This window comes from Mchenga conophoros, linkage group LG3 (genome assembly GCF_057382185.1).
Source record: "Mchenga conophoros isolate Kocher_MC1m ecotype Shallow Benthic linkage group LG3, M_conophoros_male_GT1.1, whole genome shotgun sequence".
NCBI classification, from domain to species: domain Eukaryota; kingdom Metazoa; phylum Chordata; class Actinopteri; order Cichliformes; family Cichlidae; genus Mchenga; species Mchenga conophoros.
Genome location: NC_140528.1, coordinates 83,170,556 through 83,187,149, shown reverse-complemented (window position 1 = coordinate 83,187,149; position 16,594 = coordinate 83,170,556). Strand labels below are relative to the sequence as shown.

General features: G+C 44.4%; 1 protein-coding gene across 2 annotated transcripts; it reads left to right on the top strand.

The window, feature by feature from the left end:
* Window positions 1-50: 50 nt before the first annotated feature.
* Window positions 51-16,594, top strand: zfta (zinc finger translocation associated). Of its 2 annotated transcripts, none has more exons than XM_085267530.1 (5): window positions 51-527; window positions 2,793-3,302; window positions 4,113-4,469; window positions 8,458-8,916; window positions 10,691-16,594. In XM_085267530.1, the coding sequence occupies exons 1-5, from the start codon at window positions 404-406 to the stop codon at window positions 11,176-11,178; spliced, it is 1,938 nt and encodes a 645-aa protein (XP_085123656.1). In that variant the 5' UTR covers window positions 51-403; the 3' UTR covers window positions 11,179-16,594. The 2 variants fall into 2 exon arrangements, with proteins under 2 accessions (XP_085123656.1, XP_085123655.1); XM_085267529.1 differs by having other exon boundaries at window positions 2,790-3,302.

The window sequence follows — 16,594 nt, the reverse complement described above, 5'->3', positions numbered from 1 at the left end:
TCTTTAAATTTACCCAGGAGCCCCTTAAGGAGCCCCAGGGGCCCCTAGTCCGGCTCCCCACCCTGAAGACAAGCAAGAGCCTAAAAATTCATGAGTAGAGGCCTGAGCCGAGGCGCCTCCACCGAGCACCGCGGAGCAGCGGCCCTTTTCGCCGGTGGATTTATGATTGTGTGCTTGCATGAAAAGTTAACTTGGCTCCCGTGCGGGGCGCGTGGGGGGACCGCGGAGAGCACGGGCTCCTCGGCGGTGGGCTCGTTATAGAGCGCCTGGCAGATGCGTGTCGAACGCTGCGGAGCGGCGAGAACGTGTTGTTGTTGTCAGGGTGACATGCCCCACGACGGCGACACGACCCACTGAACGAAGCACCGCCAACCACGACTAAAGCGAGAGCAGCGATCCAGTGATGGAAGAGAAAGGAGCGGGGCAGGGGCAGCCCGTGAAGCTCCGCTGTGCCTATCAGCCGGAGCTGCTCTCATTAATGACAAGCGGGCGGGAGGAAACCACGCAGGAGGAGAGCGAGTTAGTAGGTAAAGAGCAAAAAAACACATCTAGTGTTAATTTTCTTGTTTTTGTTCCAACGCTAAGTGGGTCTGCGTGGCTGTCAGATATACAGCCATTATCAGGCAGCCAGTTAATCCGTGTCAGGGACAAAGCCATGGAGCAGCATGGCCCCTCCGTCTCTGTGGCTCCTATAAACAAAGGCTCAACTGCACGCAGGCAGCCAGGCGAAGCGCACACTGCTGACACCTAGTGGACAGCGGAGGTACAGGCCGTCTCAGACCTGTCATCGAGCGGAATAAACGCTGATCAGATAAAAAGGCAGGGTTATCCTTTCACGTGAGGTGCGAGCTGACCGCAGGAATGTCCGTAAGCGAGTTGTGCTTGATTACCAAATGACAGCAGCGTGACTTTCTCTGGAAGTTTAAAGCTCAAGCTGTGAGGAATTGAAAGGCTAGCCTGAAAGACATGCCTACCAATGTTAGACCTAACATGATATCTCTGCTGCTTTCTCTCATGTACTCGTTTGGGTTTTTTTAAAAATTGGATAATTTAAACACACTATTTAAATGTTACCCATCCTCAGTGAGATAGAAATAGACCTGTGTGGACAGCCTTTACCTTCATAACTTCATATAACTGGGAACTAGAGTGTTTTGCTCCAAGCCTGCTGATGTTCAGGTGTATATAGTTTTTATTGGTCTCTGTCAGCTACAGGGATTTGTTTTTGAGTGAGCCAGTGCAACGCATGGAGTCAGACTACTGATTATTTGTTGGACGTGTGATTATTATTGAGTGTGCAGTCTGAAAGAGAGACTGCAAAGTCGTGCTATGGGAGAACGTAACTAGGCAGCATCATATGCTAGTCTATAGGGTGACTTTAAGGTTTATTTATTTATATAGCACATTTTAAAACAACAGGGTTGATCAAAGTGCTTAACAATCGGCAAAAATCCAGTGAGACACTAAAAGGCAATGCAAGGGAAAAAATGAAGAGGAGGAAGCCAGTGAACGTAGAGCCAAGGATTGAATGGTGGGAGGTGAAGAAGTCTAAAAGAAGATTTTTGACCAGATGATTTAACACAATCTTGGAGAATGAGAGGATGATGCCTGAGGACTGAGACGGCTGGTGTTGTGAGTTGGTGCTATATTAGTTGACTTGAGGAATAGAGAAGTGTGCTCCTCAATTTAATTTTGAATATAAATGAAAATTGAAATTAAATTTAGCAGCAGCTTCAACAATTTGATGGGGTATTCACTCTGACGGGCAGGCGGGCCATGTAGACACCCAAGTTTGTGCGTGCAGTAACTCAAGAACAAAGTGGTGTGGGAGCTTCAAATTGATGCCATGGGTATCAGATAGGTGGCCTCACGATGCTTTGGTACACAGGAGCTGTACACACTGTAAGATGCTCAGGTAGCTGCAGAACAAGCACAAGTGATCAGCCCCCCCCCCCGCACTGACAGCTGGTGTGAAGTCTTTTTGCTGCGCTGCTGTGTTTGGTTTGTTCTTCACATTATGGGGAAACATCTCCACTTTGATCTTATCTGACTAATCAACATTATTTCAGAAGTCTTGGTTTGTTCAGATGCAGCTTTACAAACCCAATGGCACCATGTTCTTTACGCAAGAAGAGCCTCTCTCCTGCTAACTGAGGCCCGAAGGGCTGCATGATCTGAACCTGAGCTGAATTTACTGGGACATCCTGCAAAGATTGTAGCATTGTGTTAACACACACCTGAATCAGCAGCCTGCCAAACACTTCTGCTTTTACAGATGATGCTCATCTGTAAACTGAACTGTATTTTTCATGCGTTAGCCACTTGCGGCCCACATCACCCCTACTTCTACATGGACGTGAAGAAATCGAAGGCAATTTGGCCCTCGAAGTGACTTTTTTGTTAGGGAGGATTTGTTTGTTGCTAAGTGCAAATACGTTCTTTAAAAAGCAAAAACTGATTTAATATGAAGGCCACATGAGCAGAGAGCATGTCGGATTGGCTGATGTGTCACTTTGATTTTGTTAAATACGAACAAAATTGCGTTTATGTCAAGTTTTGTCTTCTTATACAATATTTTAAATTTCAAAAAACAAACAAAACACGACATTTTTTGAAATATTTGTGGGTGTTTTCTTGTTTTGTGCTTGTTTTGTGGCCTCACATGAGATGACAGTGGCAGCAGTGGCCCACAGCTTAAGTCTGAGATCTCTGCTTTAGCAACATGAAGATACTGCTTCAGTTTGAAACCTGCTGCTCTGATCTGTACTCTGTCTTGTTCTTGTCTGAAGAAGACGGTCTTGCCAATGGCCATGGAGAGGTGGAATCAGAGAGCGGTGTGGTCACGCCTGTCAGGTCACCAAGCACCAGCTACTGGAGCATCACAGAGAGCCCAGATCACCCCCTCCTCCTCTCCCTGGCCCCGGGGCCCTCTGGAGCCAAACCCAGGGTGCAGAGAGCCTCGCGTCCAGGCCTGAGCCGGATTCCAGGCCGTGACCACCGCCGGTACTACCACGAGTACTGGCGCAGCGAGTACCTGATGGACTTTGACCCCCAGAGGCACGGCATGATCTGCATGGTGTGCGGTAGTTCATTGGCCACTCTGAAGCTCAGCACTATCAAGAGGCACATCAGACAGAAGCACCCAGACTCCCTGCTGTGGAGCGCTGCTGACAAAGAGGTGATCCGCTCGGGGTGGGAGAGCCACCTGAGTTTGGGGGGAGGGCAGAAGTTATACAGCCCTGCTTCGGCACCCTCACTCCAGGGCGAAGAGGACACTAGGCACTCAGGTCACCAGACTGGAGGTGGGTTGGTTTAAGTAGACGATTTTCTCACACTCAGTATGAACTCATACTGTGAGGAGGAACCGATGATGTAATGTTTGATTGGATTGGACTGTTTGAAGGTAGTCCATGTTGCTTATTTAATATTACAGAGAGGTAGCACTCTTTCTTGCCTGACAAAAATAACATGAATAATCACTCACACACACCAGTGAAAATGGAGCTGCTATCCCATAATGCTTGGAAAAGCAAACAGGAGAAGCTGAAGCACTGAGCCTGTGACGTGCATGGTGGACAAAGTGAAAGCTGGGATCAAGCACTTCATACAGCATGCAGTTTTCACCCACTCGCTCAAGCACTTTTTCTACATTAGTGCCTTTTATCTCACACTCACACACATTCACACACAACTCTGGGTTAGTGCCAAAGCATATTTGGCATGGAGACCAGGGATGGAACGACCGACCTTCTGATTAGCAGATGACCTCCTCCACCTCCTGAGCTGCAGCCGCCCCGTGTGCTCACAGTAGGTGGCAGAAAAGTGCAGATTGTGGCAGATATTACTTTATGTAAAAACAATGGATTTAACATTGTGATGATAGGGAAGTTTCCCAAATGTAAAACTCTCCCAGATTCAGAAAAAGAGTTTAAAAAACAAACAAACAAAAAGGCAATTTGAAGACATCTATAATAACCATGGTGTAATCACATAAATTGGAATGAAGATGTAAACACCTGACGTTACCTGTCTGCTGGAAGCAAAGCTAGTACAGAGCCATAAAGCTAAAAAGTTGATTTGTCGTCATGCTGTTTTGTCTCTACTATAAGCAGAAACTGCAGACCCTGTGACAGCCCAGGAGCAAACGCAGCAGCCCATCAGCCTGACTCCCTGCTCTGTGGAGGGTGAAGCCCCGCAGCCTAAAGAAGAGGAGCAGTACCTGCCCGAGCCGTCAGCGCAGATCTTGGAACGCTATCTGAACGACTCGCTGCATGCCTGGTTCCGTCAGGAGTTCTTGATGGAGTACGAGTCTCATGCCGGTCGGCTGCTGTGCATGGTGTGTGGAGCGGTGCTGCCCTCGCTTCACCTGGACCACATAAAGAGCCACCTGCTGGACACCCACCCTAACTCACTGGTGTACAGCTCTGAGGAGAAACACTGCATCCTTCAGGCCTGGACTCAGACTCACGGTAAGAAGTGCGACACCTCACACGCCCACCAGCAAAACGCAGTGTTGGTATTAAGGAAATGGTTTGTGCAAGTGAAACCAGTAGGAGGTACTGTAGCCACAGATTAACATAAGATCGTAATGTCACCCTGTGGTCCTTTTACACGTTCATCATCTTCTCTTTTCCGTCTCTGTGCTGTGATGTGTTCATGGTTCACATCCATAAAGCTGCAGTTTGGATCCAGTGTGTCTGTTAGCTAAGTGTACAGTGTTCACTGTATTTAGCAGTGGATAAACCCTGTAATGTGTTTGGCTCTCAGAGCGTGTGAATCAGCAATACCCCAGCTCAGTTCATCTTCAGACTCCACAGCACTGACATTAGAAAGACAGGTCGGGAGGGTAAGATGACTCATTCTTTAGTGTTGGTGGAGAGAGATGGACACAAACTGGAAATTTGAAATTTTATATGTAATTTTCAGATTCAAGCCTAACTTGTTTGAGTCAGATGGTTGCGCTGGTGCAGAGCAGGCTGGGATCGTCATGGTCAGTAAAAGGTTACCAGAGATTATCATGGTGGTTGGATTCAAACACCAGGTTCCACCTTTCATAAGGTCCTATACTGTCTAAGACAGGGGTGTCCAACTCCTGGCCTCGGGGGCCGGTGTCCTGCAGGTTTTATGTGTGTCCTTGATTAAACACAGATGATTTAAATGGCTAAATGACCTCCTCAACATGTCTTGAAGTTCTCCAGAGGCCTGATAATGAACCAATCATGTGATTCAGGTGTGTTTGACCCAGGGTGAGATCTAAAAGCTGCAGGACACTCGAGGCCTGGAGTTGGACACCCCTGATCTAGGAGCTCAAAATCAGTCATGATAGCTTTGGTGACATCCACAGAGACCACGAATGTCCGAGTCAGCCTGAACACAACTGGGATCAGCAACAGAAACGATTGTTTGATGAATATTCTCAAACCAGATCTTCCTTCCAAATTCACCTTTGACCCCTGTCAGTAGTCTGCGGTGATCATTGAACAGAAGTTCGATGAGACAGTGACAAAGACAAAAGGCCAACATGTTAGACATGATTTAGTCTGGCACCATCTACACTTTTATGTAGACATTTATGTAACTTAACCTGACACACCTGTTACCTGCTGAACTCTTTACTGTGATGGAGGCTGTGCCAGGTCAGATTAACAACAGCTGCTGTCAGAGTTTTGATGAGAGGTTAACAGGAACCGGAGTCTGTTTGTTGCTTCAGTCGTTCTCACAGAGCAGCTGGATGTGTGAGAGTGAATGGATGTTTCTCTACAGTGAGAGAGATGCATTTAAATGTGCAGGAGGAAGAGCAGCAGTGACTTCATCAGTTACTTCTCACAGCAGCATCAGTATGGACACTTTAACCTGTCACATGTCACACTACTATCAAGAAACTAAACAATTTAAACTGAAACAGGAATAACTCCCATCAAAACTAATGATAAAAGTGCAGCGATGGTGCTGATGGAGGCCAGAGTCAGAGACCCAGCTCTCCACCTTTTCTGGCCTTATATCTATCTCATGCACAACAACGACACATCGGACGTGACCTCTCTAAAGATGATGGCACGATATGTCACTTGATTTCTCACAGACCGTGACACTGTGTGGCTCTCTGTCCTTCCTCTCTGAATGAAGCTGTGGGGATGTGACCTACACTAATTTTTCCAGTTATTGCAATTCAAGTCATTCAGGTCCAGTGAACAGCTTGAAATGGTACAAAGTGTTGAACTGCCAGAGGTTAAAAAAGGTAACGTTACCAAAACCAGTAAAATAATGTACATTTCAGACTGGTACAAAAAGGCCTTTTTCAGGGACAACATGGGCTAACAGTTTAAAGCTGCTCTGCAGCAGTGCAGAAGCTGCTTTCAAGCATAACAGTGGTTATAGTGAGCAAGTCTCAGCTTGAACTGTGAAGAGAAGACTTCGAGCTGCAGGTAGAACGCCAGACGTCAGAATAAGACAAAGAGGTATTATGGACTAAATAATCAAAGCTTGAAATCTTCGGTTCGTCACGCAGGAGCTTTGTACACTGTCGAGTGGGTGAAATCTCCACAGTGTGTGGCATCAACTGTCAAACATGCCAGAACTACCTTAGGAACAAAGAACAAGAAAAAAAAAAAAGAAAGAGTAGTTGTCAAACAGCTAACAGATCAGCTGCAGAGGAATGGTTTATTTGAAGAGTTTCAGTCAGGTTTCAGAGCTCATCACAGCACAGAAACAGCTTTAGTGAAGGTTACAAATTATCTTCTTATGGCCTCTGACAGTGGACTCATCTCTGTGCTTGTCCTGCTAGACCTCAGTGCAGCGTTCGATACTGTCGACCATAATATCCTATTAGAGCGATTAGAACATGCTGTAGGTATTACAGGTACTGCACTGCAGTGGTTTGTATCATATCTATCTAAATATATCTATCTGTGCATGTAAATGGAGAGTCCTCTTCACACACTGAGGTTAATTATGGAGTTCCACAGGGTTCAGTGCTAGGACCAATTCTGTTTACATTATACATGCTTCCCTTAGGCAGCATCATTAGAAGACATAGCATACATTTTCACTGCTATGCAGATGACACCCAGCTCTATCTGTCCATGAAGCCAGATAACACACACCAATTAGTTAAACTGCAGGAATGTCTTAAAGACATAAAGACCTGGATGGCCGCTAACTTTCTGCTTCTTAATTCAGATCAAACTGAGGTTATTGTACTCGGCCCTGAAAAGCTTAGAAATATGGTATCTAACCAGATTCTTACTCTGGATGGCATTACCTTGGCCTCCAGTTACACTGTGAGGAACCTTGGAGTCATTTTTGACCAGGACATGTCCTTCAACGCACATATTAAACAAATATGTAAGACTGCTTTCTTCCATTTGCGCAACATCTCTAAAATTAGAAATATCCTGTCTCAGAGTGACGCTGAAAAACTAGTTCATGCATTTATTACTTCCAGGCTGGACGACTGTAATTCATTATTATCAGGAAGTCCAAAAAAACTCACTGAAAAGCCTTCAGCTAATCCAAAATGCTGCAGCAAGAGTGCTGACAGGGACTAGAAAGAGAGAGCAGATTTCTCCTGTTTTGGCTTCCCTTCATTGGCTTCCTGTTAAATCCAGAATTCAAAATCCTGCTCCTCACATACAAGGTCTTAAAATCAGGCCCCATCTTATCTTAATGACCTTGTAGTACCATATCACCCTATTAGAGCACTTCGCTCTCGCTCTGCAGGCTTACTTGTTGTTCCTAGAGTATTTAAAAGTAGAATGGGAGGCAGAGCCTTCAGTTTTCAGGCCCCTCTTCTGTGGAACCAGCTTCCAGTTTGGATTCAGGAGACAGACACTATCTCTACTTTCAAGATTAGGCTTCAAACTTTCCTTTTTGCTAAAGCATATAGTTAGGGCTGGACCAGGTGACCCTGAATCCTCCCTTAGTTATGCTGCAATAGACGTAGGCTAGTAAAAAAAAAAAAAAAAAGGAACAATGAACAAGATGGTGAGCTTGAAAACACAGCACAGCCTCCAGACTTAAACCCCATCGAGCTGGTTTGGGATGAACTGGACAGAAGAGTGAAAGCAAAGCAGCCTACATGGTCCACATTTATGGGAACTTCTGCTACAGATATGGGAGAAGATTTGATTTCTGTTGTAGACAGAAGCCACGACTGTGTTCAGCTGTTTTACCGGCAAAAGGAGGGAACTTTGATGAGTCAAAGGTTTAGAAAACATTTTGGTCTGTAAGATGATTCAATGATTTCTTTTTTAACTCCAATTACTTATTTGTGCTATGCTTTGATTTCAGTGCAATGAGACATTAAACTGCACAATTTGCTATTAAAAAAACTGGAAAATTGGGTTGTTCTGAATGTCTGAATGACTCACAGCTATCATTTGAACACTGATGTAGCCACAGTGGGACTGAAACAAACGGATTAATATTAGAAATGTTGTATGTTTCTGTGCCCTGTAGCAGAAGAAGCGGAGCACTCAAACAAATCAGAGACCAACACCAAAGATGGCGCTGTGGGACTCTTCTCTGAGGACGTGGAAACCATCCAGATCAACACTGACGTGTACACGGAGGGCGACGGCACTTTCACTCAGGACACTTGTCTTATTGGTGAGGACGGCGGTGTCGGAGTTCCCCAGCAGGGTCTGCAGCCCTTCCGGCAGCCTAAGAAGAGGAGGCTACACGGGGGCGACCCGTGGCGGCTGCGTCTGGACTATCTGGTGGCCTACGGGCCTCAAGGCCACGGCATGTTCTGTATGGTGTGTTCTCAGGTCCTGCATGAAACCAAGGTTAGCAGCTTCCGCCGCCACATCCAGGAATGTCACCCGGAGACCACAACCCTGAGCCGACAGGAAAGGGAAGCCATGGCTGCAGCCTGGACCAAAGATTACCCCAGTGAAGGCATGCAGATCCAAGATGGTGAGAAGCTTTCAGCACTGATACACATCTCTGTAAAGCTGTAAACTTGTTAGTAGTAGTTTTCAACAATATTAGGCCTTTTTAGAAAGTTTGGTGGTTTTGTACTTTTCATGTTTTATAAGTCAGCTTTGTCAGCTGCTGCTGACATCCACAGTCAGTGGAACACAACACATTCCCACTCACAGAGGCTCTAAAGCACCTGACTGCTGTGTTAAGAGTTGTTTGTGTTTGGCTGGTCTTTTTAGCATCCTCACTTAGCCTGAGAAAACAGACATTTGTACATATACCGTATTTTCCGCACTATAAGGCGCACTTTAAGCGCACTCCTTTAATTTTCTCAAATATCGACAGTGCGCCTTACGTATGAATTCTGGGTGTGCTTACTGACCTCGAACCGATTTTATGTGGTACACGGTGCTCAAAAATCTGTCAAAAATGTTTTAGTGCGACTTTGCTAGTCAGGAGCCTCTTGGAGTAATCTGGGTCCTAAACTCCGTCCGCTTCAGGTCCCAAAGTCAAACGAACACTGCAGCATCACTGAGAGTTAAAAACTGTCTAAATTTTTTCATCTTTAATAAAATGATCAGCGTTGCTGCTTTACCAGGTGTATCAATTAAGTTTAACATCCAGGCATCCATGAAAACACAATTTATTAAATGTAACGGAGTTCATTTAATAAATTCAGAAATCTCTCAGTTCTGACTGAGAGATTTCTGAAAGAATTAAAACGTACAGCTCTGCTATCACCTCCAACATAAATGAAGACAGAAAACTAAACAGCAGTGATGTTTGCAGGGTTACTGAAGTTGGGCTAGCTGGTATATAATGATGTGCTACGTGATCACCAGCGACACAGCTATGCTACCATAAGATAAACACAGTGAAGCTGGAGGATGAACGCTAACACTTTTCCACTCGATAAAAGTTAACGTGAGGTTAGGGACAAATGCAATCGCATGGCAGGATGCTGTAAACGCACCAAACTTCAGCAGGAGAACAACTGAGATAATCCATCCACAATACGAGGTTAGTCATTATTATACTGCAACAACATGGGAATAGAGCAGCTGCCAGAGAATTCAGCATTAATGAATCAATGATATGAAAGCAAGAAGAATGAGTTGAGTAAAGTTTGATTTATCTAACTGTTTTGTTTCGCTTAGTGTGCCTTATAATCTGGTGCGCTTTATAATCCGAAAAATACGTAAATCTCAGCATTTGCAATTCTCTATAGAGTCCAGCCGAAACTGACATTTCACAGCTGATACAGTCAGTAAAAGATTCCACAAGAATGGTAGTGTAGCGAGTAAGTTAGCTAATGTAGCAGATAAATCTGTTAAACAACGGAAGCTTTGTCAGGAACATTGTTCTGTTTGGGTTTTATTGAAAAATGAAGATGATAGTTTGCTTGCTTATTAACTATTTCTAACCTTACTGACCACTCAAAGCACTTTAGACTACAAGTCACAGTTTAACCATACATTCATTCAGTTTAAAGTGTACAAATTAATCTGATTCACATGCAGGCACAGGGAGAACTTATGGGGTCCTGGCTCGGTCAAACCAGGTGGGAGTGCTAATCGCATAGCGTGTATTAACATAGCTTGTTTGCAACTTACCGTGAAGACGCCACTTGAGTCAGCACTGTGGGTAGTTAGAAAGGCTGGAAAAGTGCTATCAGGTGCAACAAGCAAAGACACTAGCGTGTGACTTGATTTTGTGGTGGAACTAGGCAAGAATCTGGCATCCCCTCCCCCTTATTTTTTTCCCACAGAAATCAACCCCAGTGAAGTTGATGTCCTCAGTACCGCAGGAGAGACAAATGAAGACGCCTCCCCTGATGTCAAAATACCCAGCAAACTGGTGATAAAGGAGGAAGCTGTGGGCGAAGCCAAGGGCAAATCAAAGGATAGCAGCGCTGCAAACACACCCCGTCATGGTCATTACCCCGGCAAGGACCAGAGGAGGAACTACCAGGTGCGCTGGCGGACGGATTACTTGATGGATTACGACTGTAGGAGGCACGGGCTGATCTGCATGGTGTGTGGAGCCACTCTGGCCACACTGAAGGTCAGCACTATTAAAAGGCATGTTCAGCAGGTCCACCCTCACTCGCTGTATTTCAGCGCAGTGGAAAAGCAGCAGGCCCTGCAGAGCTACAACCAGACTGCCCTGCATTTCATCCATTCTGATGACTGCTTTTCACCCCGGGACCACGGACATACTGAGCTGGCCCCCACTTCAGCACACTTGGACACTTAAGAAGGGCTTCTGTCTGTTGCTCCTTACATGACTTCAGAAACAGCCCTCCTTGTTCTCTTGAAGGGAAATTCAGGTATTTGTAATTTGTAAAAGACTGCAATTTCCCTTTAAGTCGGCATCTGGGAGTACTGCTGTGGCTAAAGGACAATAACGGGTGCCACATGGGAATTGACAACAATACAAATATCGCGCAGCCTAAAACAAAATCAAAGTGCAGCCTCTCATTTGAAACTAAAGCTTTTTTGCACATCGCCTGTTTTACCTGAGGACCTCACAAGATTTGGGGAAATTATTGCTTTAGATGTACAAAATGTATGTTTTGCTTATGTATTTATTTCCTAGCTTTGTATCTGTTGGTACTTTAAATATAAATCAACATGAACCCAAGTGGGTGGTCCTCTGGCGCAATCGGATAATATCTCTGAATCTGCGGACACAAACTGTAGAGTAACGCTAAGATACTTTTAAAAAGTAATTTATAGAAAAATGAGATGGGGCTCATGCTATCGGTCCAGTAGGGTTGCCAACCGTCCCTTAAAATACGGAATCGTCCCGTATTTAGAAACAAAAGTACACGTCCCGTATTGAGCTAATAAGGGACGCACTTTGTCCCGTAATACAGTGAGAATCAAAAGTAGTCTATAAATGTTAATGGAATTAACGCTTTGTTTGAAAACATAATTCCCAGCCCCTCTCCTGCTTTGTGACCAATGAGCTGACAGCACACTTATGACAATTCGAGTATGACAATTCAGATTATCTCATTGGTCGAGGAAAGGTCGCTTACGGAGAAAATACCGGAAGACAACAGATGACCACAACAAGAAGCATGGTCAACAGGGAAACAAACGCCGACACTGCGGTGCAAGTCTCGGACGACAGTACACCTAAAGCTGGGCAGACACTGTGCGATTTTTTCAGTCACGTTATTCAGCTCCTGCTCAAACTGCACGATTGACTCGCAGTTGGTAGGTCACGATGCAGGTCTCACACTATACCGCCCGATGCTCTGATGCGACCTGAGTGCTCACACTGTGCCTCCATAACACGAAGGTTATAACAGAAAATCTGTCGCTCGCTCTGTCTTTCACTCACACAGACACACCACCACCATCAACTTTGCTAAATTGCTAATGAAAAACATGATCAGGCAGCTGTGATTGAGCAGCAGTGTAAATCCAACTGTTTTCACGGTTGTTGTGGTCGTGATAATTTTGTGATGCCACATCGAAAAGGCTCGGATGAGCTTTCCAAAGTTCTACAAGTTGTGCCTCCATCGCTTGTGTCCAGATCACACGCTGCACTGCCGTGCTGCGCCGTCTTTTTCACCAACGTTTACGCGTTTGCGCGCGAGCAGTGTGAGCGGCTGTGATGAGACCCTCACGAGCGATTGATGATCGGGAGCTGGTCGTGAGGTGTTAATCACTTCTCGTTACCCCACGTATACTACACGATGCACGATGAAGGCCAAAATCGGTCAAAAATCGGCTCAAAATGGGCCTAAAACCGCACAGTGTGAGCCCAGCATTAGAGCAGCAATGTTTGTTCCCCTCAGAGAAAGGGAAGAATGGGAAAAGGAAAACACCTGGCTGGAAAAAGTTAATATGGGCATGTGCAGTGAATATCAGCGCTATGTGGCCAGAAGTGTGATAATATAATTTATTTTGTGTAATAAACAACTGCAAGGATAGATGATTACAACAAATAGATGACTAATACATAAAAGTAATACATAGATGAATAATGATGATGAGTTAAGATGCGTAATCATGGGAACAAGCGGGTTTACAAACAGGAGCAGCTGATTAGCATTAGAAAAGCTGAAATAATATCTCAGCTGAAGCCGATTGTACTAAATGCACTAAATGTGCACTGTTACAAGAATATTTTTCTTTCTATTGTTTTCTATTATTTTAAGTTAAGCAGGACAGAGTTCTTTTAAAGAAAGATTTACTTATATTCTCAAAAGTTAAGCATGACAGGCTTCTGTTTAAGAAGGAGACCTGTTTTATGTGTTAATGTTGTCATTTTGAGCTAAAAATAAATGGCTAAATGATCATTTGTTTCACATGTGTTCATATCACAAAGAATACACATCTACTTAAATCAAATTCAAGTCAAAGGGTTAAAAAAATAATTTCACACACAAAAAAAGAGCTAGAAAATTCACCACACTGGGAAGGGTGAAGACAACTGGGTCGCCCGGCCCTGGCCACGAGGTGTCCCTTATTTATTTTTCAGGGAGTTGGCAACCCTACGGTCCAGTCACATTCACTGCTAATGTGGCTAACATTGAACATAGATGGATCTTCTTTTTGTTGGGGGGGACATTCGCTTTTCACATCCCAAGAATTGATGCAGTGTTCTCTTTGGCAGCCAACAACAAAACATTTCTGCTTTGCTTCTAGCTAGCAGCTAGCTGCATGTGAATTTATTCTGCTCCTTAGCCTTTTTGGGCGTACCAAACTAGCTGCTAATGTGCTAATAAGCCTGTTTTGTTCAAAGTAGATGGGGTCCCCAGGTACAGGCGCATACAGAGCAGCATTTATGATGGCGACATTTAACAGCCAAGCCTACTAGTTATGTTTATGTCAGAATCATATCAATGCATGGACTTAATATTTTGTGAAGTTTGACCAAGGCAAGATATTAGCCGTGTTGCACCTGCAGCTTTCAGCTGCAACTGCTCCTCTGGAGAATAAAGTGCCCCACAAAAGAACTGAAAGTAATGGGACAGTTATGTCTTTGATAACTTTTGCCTAATTATTTAGCTTGCTAACTGGCAGGTAGCAGTTTCCTACCAGCTAACGTAGCGGCACTGTTACGTTTGATGTTCTGATTCCTGTCCTCCAAAAAGGAAAGCTTTACTGAATGCTGAATGCTTTGATCTTAGTGTAAACACAACAAAGATTTCCAGTGTAAACATCCCAAAATGGCAACAAACTCCTCAAATTCCACTTTGAGGTCACCAGGGCCACCCTCTTCCTGGGCTAGCTAGCACGCAGACAGAATTAGCAGTTCATGTTGTGCGTCTCATGCGGGCTGGTTCAGGAAAAACAGAAGTAACTTTCTGGTCTGAATCAATGTAAATGTGGAAGATTTAAACACGGATACTCGTTCACAGCAGACATGTTTGGTTTGTCAGAGGAGGAAAAGGTCAGGCAAGCTCGGAGAGGACTTCTAGTACCGATGCCCTATTTTGCATTTCTAAAGAAAGGCATTCAGTTATGCAATAAAATATAATAACTTATCGATCCTACGCTTGATCTCGCCACAAAGTTTCATGATGCTCGGAAGTGCTCGCTAACAGACAAAAGGGGTGAGCAAGTTGCTGACTGAGTGAGTGGAAATGAGCCATTGGTTTCCCTGCTGCAAGTCAAAATGTTTGTTCCTTTGATACCCAACGAGTATCTGGACTTTAGCACTTATGGCACAGTGAACTCCTGGAAATGTGGCATTGTGGGGGCCTGAGTCTTCTCTCGGGAAGTAAGAAACAGAGTGCTCAGTGAGGCGAACAAGAAAACGGAGTCAAATTTAAGACAACTCAGCACTTTGTCCCCTAAAATGTACTAAACCCCAAATGTCCTTGTGTGCATCCAATAGAATTAAACTATGTTTGGTGTTATTGCTGAAGACAATGAATGGCAGCGTGCAGTCACTGGGTTCACATCACTCCAGTCTATTTAATCTCTTGTTTACAGAGGAGGAAGAGGAGGCCCTCTTCTCACTTATCCTCAGCATTTGGCATCAACATCAGCCTGAATCGTTTTGTTAGCTAAAAGCTGTACAAAAATATGTAAATATGAATGATTATTTCTTTATATGAGCACTTTGATGCAGCCTGGTTTCTACAGTCTCTGTTTGTAATTATATCCAGTTTTTCTACCTTATTCCAAACAGCGTCATTTTTCAACACTTGGAGCGAAGCTCGTTGAACTTCTGCCTTCACTTTGAATCCCTCGCTTCAGCTCTGGTACCGCTTCATATTTTTCGTTCACTGTACAAAGTTTATGCAACGAAGAAAACTGAAGATTAATTATTTGGAAAAGAAAAGTCTGCCATAACCAGTTCTTCACCTGGAAATTGTACCTCAGGGATTTTGTTTTCATCGACAGCCCTTTCACATAATCGTTCTCACCTTGTAGGCTGTCGATGTACTGATGGAAGAGTCAGGATTGGTTGTACAGGTGGGAGAAATATGAGAACCTGGGCCACTGAAAACAGAAGTCTAAAAATGTTACTTTTTTATTGTATTTTTAAGAAGTTGTGCTTTCACAAAAAGTTGGATTTTAAGGGGGAAAAGTCATGTTTTAAGAAAAAGTCACATTAGAATGTCATAGAATTTTACAATTGTGAGCAAAGAGCATATATGATCAGTTTATTAGGTACACTCTGCTAGTGCTGGGTTGCACTCTTACATCATCCAGCCGCTGCAAACAGTCTTCAGAGATTTGCACGGTTTGCAGATTCGACTGCTGCCCCACAGTGGACGCTGTGGAGTGAACTCAAGAAAGCAGTCTGAGGTGATTTGAGCTTTGTGGCACGGTGTGATAACCTGCACCATCAGAAGACGATTAAACCAGGTCAGCAGCAGTACCCAGGAAGGCTGTGGTGTGTAAACGATGCTCAGTTGGTACTTAGGGAAGAGAACACCCACACTTTAACACCGGCACACAGAGCCTGGACCACTGCTGCAGGCCACGGCGGGTCCATGTGTTGAAATTCGGACACTATCATCTGAATATTGTAGTAGAAATGACTCATCAGGGTGTTTTGGCAAACTTCTGTCGTCCGGTTTTGGTGAGTCCGAGTGAACTGTAGCCTGCTGTACTTGCTGAGCAGCCCCTGGTCTAGTCTGCTGCTGCTGCTGCTAACGTGTCCTGTGTTTTCTCCTTTTTCAGACCGTTCTCTGTAAACGTAGACACGGTCGTGGAGGAAAAAGTCTTATGATTGGCTGTAAATGAGCAGTCAAACAGGTGTACCAAATGAAGTGGTCAGCGAGTGTATGTTTATTCTGACATATTCTACACCTAAAGCAGAGAATATGACTTCATTCTCAAAAACAACTTGTGAAACCATGACGATATTCTGCGTTTCCCCTTTACACGCTGCAGCGTCTGTGGTCAGCGGCTCCATTCCTGACTCACTTTCTACAAATGATTTCATTCGTTTGCATTAGAGCAGGTCTAACCATGGCTCTAATAACGTTTTGACACAGCACTTATATTTTAAAATGAGGTGAGTTGCAGTGAAACTCATTTAAGTGAGACATGATGCACTTGATTGGATGTGTGTTTACTGTGTTTGTGGGGGGAGGAGCTCCTCCTCCTTTATGTTCTCATCACCTTTCATCTGTAAATGATCAACATATGCATTCTCTCCTCTGTGGTCTTTGAATAAATACTCATTACCACGA